This window comes from Hemiscyllium ocellatum, chromosome 16, assembly GCF_020745735.1.
Source record: "Hemiscyllium ocellatum isolate sHemOce1 chromosome 16, sHemOce1.pat.X.cur, whole genome shotgun sequence".
NCBI classification, from domain to species: Eukaryota; Metazoa; Chordata; class Chondrichthyes; order Orectolobiformes; family Hemiscylliidae; genus Hemiscyllium; species Hemiscyllium ocellatum.
In genome coordinates this window covers 39771922-39781002 of record NC_083416.1, presented here as the reverse complement: position 1 = coordinate 39781002, position 9081 = coordinate 39771922, and the positions used below count along the sequence as shown (strand labels likewise).

Here is a 9081-nt window from a genome sequence, read left to right as displayed (position 1 = left end):
CAGCAAGGCCACTGGCAGAGTGGCACTGAAGATAAATGCTGTCTTCTTCAGAAGGAATACCAAGTTGATGCTTCATGATGCTTCTGTCACTCTCCTCACGCAGCTTCTCTGCAATCCTCATAAACTGTTGGTGGACAGATGTCTGCACTGCTGCAACATCCTTGGCACATTGTAATCCTCAGCCATGATATTTCAGTTTGAAATTCAGACATTGGTTCACTGTTTTGTTTTGTGCTGATGAAAGTTCCAACATAGGCCACCATGTTTGGGTCCACAAGAAAGTGAATGAAACTGACCACTACTTTGATGCTAGAAAGGATGTGCTCCAAGCCAAGTATCAGGATAATGCTGTACCTCTCCATGCTCTCTGACAGAAAGTAAGGTTTCTGGCATGTTTCTCAATGTACCAAACATTTTGTTGTACAAGACTAATGACATTTTTCTCTAGGCTGCCCCTATGACGTTTTCATTTGAGTCCTCTCCAAACTTTATAGTCAGTAGGGTAGCAAGAGAGGAGGCAGCAGAGAATAAATTGAGGCCGAAGAATTGGGGCCCCTGCTCTTCATCACCTCATGCGAAGAGGCCTGGTTTAGCAGCTGTAACTCATAGAGAACACATACTTGGAGAAATAAATCAATGTACCCAGCAGTACATAGAATTGCTGGGTTCATTGGTTCATGACTAGAAAAGTGTATTTTTTGATATTAACTGACAATCAACAGGAATAAGTGAAAGTCAGGGCCACCATAATAAAGTAATTTAAATGAGCAAACTTGGCAAGGGGGAAGTAGATTAAAATTAATGTCAGAGAATTAAGTTTAAGACTAAGTGAGATTAGGTAAGTTCAAGTTTAAGAATAGCTATACAGGTGTCTTGATTGGAACACATGGCTTATAATGTACAGCAAGTCACAAACCTGGCCTGTGATATTGAAACTCGGGTAGCAGCTGAAGTCACTGTGAGCAACAGTGATGAGTTACATGGATAGTTCAGAGAGGTGGTCTCACTGCAGCTCAAGAGGAAGAAAAGGAATGGGTGGCCAGCAGGCAGGCCGAGGTAAACAAAGTTAGTTTAGGGATCTCTGGGAGACCGCTCACAAATTGGTTTTCCATTTTTGGAAAGTGGTGAGGCTGTCAGTCTTCACGGGAGTGTAGACAGAGCTACGTTTATGGCACCATAAATGCCATAAATGTTCCAGATTATTCCCAGTACACGTGCAAGTGCATACAGAAATAAAACAGATGAATGTGTGGCTAGAAAGATGACACAGGAGGATGGTCTTTAGGTTTCTAGAACTCTGAGACTGACTCGCAGGAGGATGACACCTGCACAAGCTAGTTAGGTTGTATCTGCCAGAATTGTGATGAACTTCCTGACAGGGCAGTTTGCTAGCACTGTTGCAAAACCTTTAAGCAAACTTGGTCAGGGTGTCAGAATCAAGAAAGAATAGAAGGAAACTGCCAGGATTCATAAAATACTCCCAGCCTGCCTGACATTAGCTTAGAAATAGCAAAATAATAGGTGAATTCAGTGTAAGTGGGAAATGAATGGAGTCGACATGACAGTTACAGTGTATGTAAATGAACGTGCAGAATATGGTAAATATGATTGAGGATTTATATGTGTCGATTACCATGTGGAAACCCACAAGGATGTACCACAACATACCAACATTGTTTTTCTACATGAACAACTCCTCCTTGCAAATGACCCTAGCTATTTATAATGCATTGAAATGCATATTTAAATGTTACAAAGCTACAAGTTAACAAACTCAAACTTATCAACTCTTGAAGTGATGACTTTCTCCAGCTTGTGGCAGTTATGTCTCCTCAGTGATCTGTATGAGTGTTAGCCATGAATGGCCCTTTGTATTCTGCCTTTTTTCCAGTGATCTGCAATTGTTTTTCAAGTGTTTATCCAATGTCCTTTTGAGACCCATGATTAACTCTACCTTTATATTATAAGGCACAGAATTCACGATTCTAACCACTCACTGGGCAAAAACCCTTTCTCAATTTTCTGTAAGCTACACATGAATTTGGAATCCCTCATCCTTGGAACAATTCATGAAAATATTTCCCGCACTCTCACAAAAGTTTAATTTACTGACTAAAGTGAAGTTTCAGAACTGGGCAGAGTACATCAGTTGATAAGAAATTCCTGTGTTGCATTATAAAAGTTTATTATAAGTTACTTGCTCATGTACTCTGTATTACTTTATATAAAACCCCGGATCCCAATGACATTTTAACCTCTTCTCATTCTGCCATTCCACCTTCAATGATTTGTGTGTATGTATGTACTTCTTGCCCAATGCCAGGCTTCTGACATGAAATGGGTTTTTCCACCCCACAACGGGCATATGGGCCAGACACCTGATGCCTCTTCTTCCCTTTGTAAAACTTCAGGCAGGCTGGGAGTTAGATAGGTAGAAAAAGGAAAACCTGATGGATTTGTAGTCATCCACAGCTTCAAACTTGCCAGGAAGGAAGCATAAAATTCAGGCCAATGAGATTAACGATAATTATCATTATTTGAGTAAACCAGAGTGCAACTTCAGGCACTGCACATAGGTTGTTAAATAAAAAAATCTGACAGTTTGGTGGTCAAAATGTTTTATTACTCTGAAGTCTTCCTGGATGTGGCATCTTGACATATCACCTTTCAAATAATTTTGAACAGTGTACTGTTTACTTAGTTGATTTTCAATAACTCCACAGAAAAGGTAGGGTTTATCCAAACTAGTATAAACTTCTCTTTACTGGTATAGTAAGTTTCATTTGATGACAAAAATACATTATTCTTTCTGTTTCTTTTGAGTTTTTTAAATCAGTTTTTCTTTTCCTTTATTTATGTCACTTCCTATAATTTGAATAAGTCATTAAGCAATTTCCTTATAATGCCTCCCAGAGATTTGTTATTGTCTCAATAATTAATGTTGAAAATGTGTTGCTGAAAAAGTGCAGCAGGTCAGGCAGCATCCAAGGAGCAGGAGAATCGACGTTTCGGGCATGAGCCCTTCTTCAGGAATCCTGAAGAAGGGCTCATGCCCAAAACATCGATTCTCCTGCTCCTTGGATGCTGCCTGACTTGCTGCGCTTTTCCAGCAACACATTTTCAGCTCTGATCTCCAGTATCTGCAGTCCTCAAATTTTTTCCCTCAATAATTAATGTGCCAAATCCTCAGAAAATTGAATGATGTCACAAAATCAGTTTTATAGAACATAGAAAAGTGCAGCACAGAACAGGCCCTTCAGCCCACGATGTTATGCCGAAGATTAATCCTAATCTAAAATATAATAACCTAACCTCTACAACCGTCAATTCACCGCTATCCATGTGCATGTCCAGCAGTTGCTTAAATGTCCCTAATGACTCTGCTTCCACCACCACCATTGTCAACGCATTCCATGTGTTCACAACTCTCTGTGTAAAGAACCTACCTCTAATATCTCGTCCTTACCTTCCTCTTAACACCTTAAAACTATGACCCCTCGTGGCATTCAATCATAAAATGGTGAAAATGCTCTGCTCTTATTGAAATTTTCTTGCATCAAAAAAGATATATTACAGGAAAGATTACAAAATGACTTGGTACATTAGAATTCTGTCTTGTTTTAGTTCTAATAGAATTAAATTGTTCCAGAGTTTATTGTAATTGTGTTAACATTTTGAAGTGTATATGCTTACTTCACTTAGTACGTTTAACTCTATTTATGGACTAAGTTATTTTTTAGCAATATGTTTAAATGATTGCACATGTGCTTAGTTAATGAGATCAGGTACTAACATCTAATGCAATTGTCAGTTATCAAATATCATATAAATCTATTAAAAGTGAAAGAGCATTTTGAGTGTGAAGATTGCATTAAAAAAAGATATCTGATATTAAACTTATTACTGTTGATTTTCTTGCTTTTTTATTACACAGCTATTTTGCTTTAAAAAAAACACAAAACTGTTTGCTCAATGGTTGACTTTTCAAGAAATATATGGCTCAGCCTGTGACTAGGCCAATAACAATGTTAAAGTTTTGAATGTCAATATCTAATAAAACGCAGCAAGGTAGTTTATACATAATCACACCAGGCGTATAATTGCAGGTTAACCAGGTAAATGGTTAACCAACTTCTTTTTATGATCGTGTGATCAACTGCAGATTAAAAACTAAAATATGTAAAAAGTGTCAACAGTTTAGTTTGCCAATTTGGATACACCTTGGGGGTGTCCTTATTTATACCACTGTTGTTAAATTCTTCTACTTTCGAACAGAAAGATTTTTTTGTACGAAGGATGTACAGCCAGAGAACCTCAAATCCACTAATATCACAAAGTAACATATGGTCTTTTTTAATGCCATACTTCTGCAGCAATTAGAGTCATAGAGTCATAGAAATGTACAGCATGGAAACAGACCCTTCGGTCCAACCTATCCATGCCGACCATATATCCCAACCCAATCTAGTCCCACCTGCCAGCACCTGACCCATAACCCTCCAAACCCTTCCTATTCATATACCCATCCAAATGCCTCTTAAATGTTGCAATTATACCAGCCTCCACATCCTCTGGAGCTCATTCCATACACGTACCACCCTCTGCATGAAAAAGCTGCCCCTTAAGTCTCTTTTATATCTTTCCCCTCTCACCCTAAACCTATGTCCTCTAGATCTGGACTCCCCGACCCCAGGGAAAAAACTTTGTCTATTTATCCTATCCATGCCTCTCATAATTTTGTAAACCTCTATAAGGTCACCCTCAGCTTCCGATGCTCCAGGGAAAACAGCCCCAGCCTGTTCAGCCTCTCCCTGTCGCTCAGATCCTCCAACCCTGGCAACATCCTTGTAAATCTTTTCTGAACCCTTTCAGGTTTCACAACATCTTTCCAACAGGAAGGAGACCAGAATTGCATGCAATATTCCAACAGTGGCCTAACCAATGTCCTGTACAGCCGCAATATGACATCCCAACTCCTGTACTCAAAACTCTGACCAATAAAGGAAAGCATACCAAATGCCTTCTTCACTATCCTATCTACCTGCAACTCCACTTTCAAGGAGCTATGAACCTGCACTCTAAGGTCGTTTTTGTTCAGCAAAACTCTCTAGGACCTTACCATTAAGTGTATAAGTCCTGCTAAGTCAGAATGTTTTCACATAATTGCTAACCTATTGATTAAAATTTGTCATTTTCTTGTTCATAGAACTATGTGAATTAGAGGTTGACATTAAGTGTCAGAGAAAGAAAATACCACACACAAGGCTTAATTAAATTGCCAAAATTGACAAGATTTAAACCAAGGAGAGTTAGATTTCAAATTGAAAACAAACAACTTAAAAGTAAATTGGAATGAGGTTCTGGTTGATCGTATTGAGATTTGACCAAAGGAAAATCTTTTTATATAATTAAATATTATAAACTGACTTGGTCGAAATGACGTGTGTAGAACATATGCGCAATGAGCAAAATAAAATAGCTCCGACTTTCCTATTTTTAAAAATTCACTCGTGGGGCATGTACGTCGTTGGCTGGGTCAATATTTCCCGTTCCTAGTTGCCCGTGAGAAGCAACTCTATCAGGATTTGCCGTCATCCATGAAACTGGCAGCAACTTTAGTTTGCACATGAACACAGTAGCATGAAAATCCAGAATGAACTGTCGGAGGTTGTGCTCAACGTAGGAAAATGTGAGTTTCCAACAAAACGCTTCTCCCAATGAATTGGTGAATACGTCCACACTTGTATGGGTAGTCTCACTGTAAAAACATTGTTAACATTATTGAGGGAAACGTAACTTGGATTTTATTTTAAAAGTATCATATTCATAATTTCCTCGCGGCCCTTAAAAATTATTCCTACATTTCGGAGGGTTAAATTAATCTATTATCATAAAATAATTCCGTACTAAAATAAAGCTAGAGTCTGTTTATCATGTTTGAGATCTATCCTAATCCAGTTATCATCAATCATTTCGCTACCTGTAAATATGAATTAATATTGGAGCTGCCAACTTTTAAATTTTCTGGTTTCTGGCTCTGGAAATGTGTCAGTGTGATTGACTGTGTCTGCTTGCTGCAGCGCTACTGCCGGACACTTGGAGATCCTGTTGACTTCCCACCAGATTGAGGCTGCCTTTGGTGAAAAAGAAAGTTGTATGGCGGAGGTAACTAGGTCTTTATTCTTTCCTTCCTTTGGCATCTGCATTGAACGTCGTTGCTTCGCTCCTGACCGTAACATCCTTATAATTATTGAGCCGAAAACCATTCAGTTACTTGTGAAAGGTTGCATGTTTGCTTATAGTAAGCTAAACAGCTATAACGCGTTTTACTTGTGCCTACACTATATACAGTTTAGGATAATTACATCTATGGTTATTCAAGTATATAACATGTTCTTCAGTTAGAATATTGAGGATATTAACAGTTATCCATGAAATTGTTAATGGTGACTCATGTAAATAATACAGCTAAATTACTAAAAATTATATTAAACTGTGAGCCGACTAACGATTTTAATGACAATATATTACATTTTGTATTCAAAAAGATTAAAACGTAGTTGATGTGGCATTTGAAGAGTTTACCGATGCCAACGCTATATTCCAGCTTCATTTGATTCATGATCTAGAGTTTTGGATTTTATCAAAGGTTTCAATTGAACAAGAAGGCAAACAAGGAAAACTCTTCAAAAATAATATATCTTCAAAGAGTAGGTGAACTGACGAAAAAAGGGCAATCTTCACAATAACAGCACTTGTAAACAAACGCTAGCATACATACATATATAAACACAATATTTACTTCGAACAATTCGACAGCATACGTTATAATGCATTATAAGCGAATATAGGAATGCAAGTTATTAAATTGTAGCGAGCAATTGCAGAAATCCTTTCCATGCAAACTCATATACCGAAGTCCCTATCGACGCCCCTTTCGCTCTTCCCTTTCTCAATTCCACGAATATTGCATTTGGCCTCGCTGTGTGGATTGGACATTCTCATTGTTGTATGTGACTGCTTCTTTTTCGCATGATCACTACCACGGCTGGAATCAAGCAAGGAGCTGACTACTGGACACAAGTGGAAGATTTGTAGCATGTTTTGCAAATTGATTCAGTTCCAAAGAAGAGTCACATCGGACTCGTAACGTTAATTTTTTGTTTCTCTCCCCACAGGAATTGCCAACCTATTATGTTTACTCAACACGTTCTGGTTTTATTTCAGATTCCCAGAATCCGCAGTAGTTTGCTTTTGTTTTATAGTGAATATTATGCCCTAACCGGACCCATTCATATATCTCGCATAATCATTTCTTGCTGATAAGGAAAAATTGCGCTCTTCTGATATTGGTTGAAAGTCATCTGAAAAAACGAAGTGGTCGCTCTGGCTATGAAGTAAGTTGGGGTCCAATTGAGGTATGAAGCCAAAACAAAATATGCTGGTTGAGTCCAGTGGACTGTACAGTAAAAGGTGGGGGTGCCACTAGTTTTGTGGGAATGTAAAGAGAAGCAAAACAATATCTCCAGCAGGAGCGAAGGTTTGGGAATGACACTGGGAAGAGACTGACACGCGCCAAGCGCCGGGTGTCGCGCCCTGCACTGCGCGTGCTCGCTGCCCAGGGCTAGGGGTGGGGTCATGTGTGAGGGAACGCCCCCTAATAGATTCATCAGGAGGGCCGGCTCTGATTGGCCGCACACACGCGACCGACGCGAGCCAGACCCAGCACCGAAGCCGCTGATTGGTCAGAAGCACGCGTCGGAGCTGATTGGTCGACTTGCGGCAGTAGGGGTGGGTCCAGGGGTTTATAGAAGCCGCCCTCTTCCCGGCGGCTGTAGATCCACTCGCTCAGCGCCTGCGCTTCAGCTCCACTCGGCTGAGCTGTCCTGCCAAACACCCCTACGCCCCCCGCCCGCCCCCACACCCACCCTCCACGCTCGACATGTCCCACCTTCGGAAACTGGCCGCTGCGCGCTGGCTGCTGCAAGAGTCGCCGCCAGATCCCGGCGAGGTGTCACCCAGTGATCCAGCCAACGCCACACGCTTCGCCAGCGCCGAGCCATGCGCTTGGCTCTCGCCTGCTTTTCCGGCAAGCTGTCCACACTTTTCTCACCCCTACTGCTCACCCGCCGGAAGCATCGCGCCTCGCTGTCACCAGCAGGTCTCGCAGGGGGCAATGGCCAGCATCATCCCCAAACTGCCCCCACAGGCTGCAGTGCAAGCCAGTGAGCTTTGCGGGGTGAAAGGCCAGGCAAAGGCGACAAGCAAGCAACTGGCGGAGCCCCCCAAGCATCGACGACTCGCCGCAAATGCACGCGAAAGGAAGAGGATGCATGGATTGAATCACGCGTTTGATGAGCTACGGAGTGTCATTCCAGCTTTTGACAATGACAAGAAACTTTCCAAATACGAGACACTGCAGATGGCGCAGATCTATATAGCAGAATTGACTGAACTTCTGCAGAATGTGAGCCAGCAGAACCTCGGTGCTGGCAGTTCGCTAGCCGACTGCCCAAATGTTAAAGTCGCGACCAATAAACTCTGTCCTACGAAATGCTGCAGTTTGCAAACCCCAGTTGGTGCGTGTTCTCCTAACATCTCTGATGGCTCTCCAAAGATTCTTTCCGACAGTACTGGGGACACTGGAGCTGCAGCTCAGCGCTTGAAGTTACTCTCTCCTTGCAAATCGACCAGAAATGAAAGTAAAGTGACTTCTAGTCGCAGTGATGGAGAATCTTCTCCTCACTCTCATTCCAGCGACTGGGAGGAGGCACAGGCAGAGAGTATGGCCTACCAACGCTCAGAACACTTGTCAGATCTCTCACGTGCTCCGCTGGCGCGGAAAGCCAGTTAGACTGAAACCTCATAAACTTTGACACAAGTTGCAGAGTGTAAAATCATTTATTTTCGTAAATTTCAAGTGATGATTTCATTCTTGCTCGCTCAATGGTTTGTTGCACTTTAAAAATACTGCATCTGAGTGCACAGCGAAATCATCAGCTGGTATGCAGTATAGAAAAGCAGAACAATCCACAACACTGTTGAAATATGTTTTATAATGTTTTCGCCAAACCCTCTATT

At 41.2% G+C, this 9081-nt stretch overlaps 1 protein-coding gene across 1 annotated transcript; it reads left to right on the top strand.

Annotated features, from left to right (window-relative positions):
* Positions 1 to 7942: 7942 nt before the first annotated feature.
* Positions 7943 to 8854, top strand: LOC132823557 (transcription factor ATOH1-like). The gene has a single exon (XM_060837502.1). It carries the CDS (start codon positions 7943 to 7945, stop codon positions 8852 to 8854), a length of 912 nt encoding a protein of 303 aa, XP_060693485.1.
* The last annotated feature ends 227 nt before the right edge of the window (positions 8855 to 9081 follow it).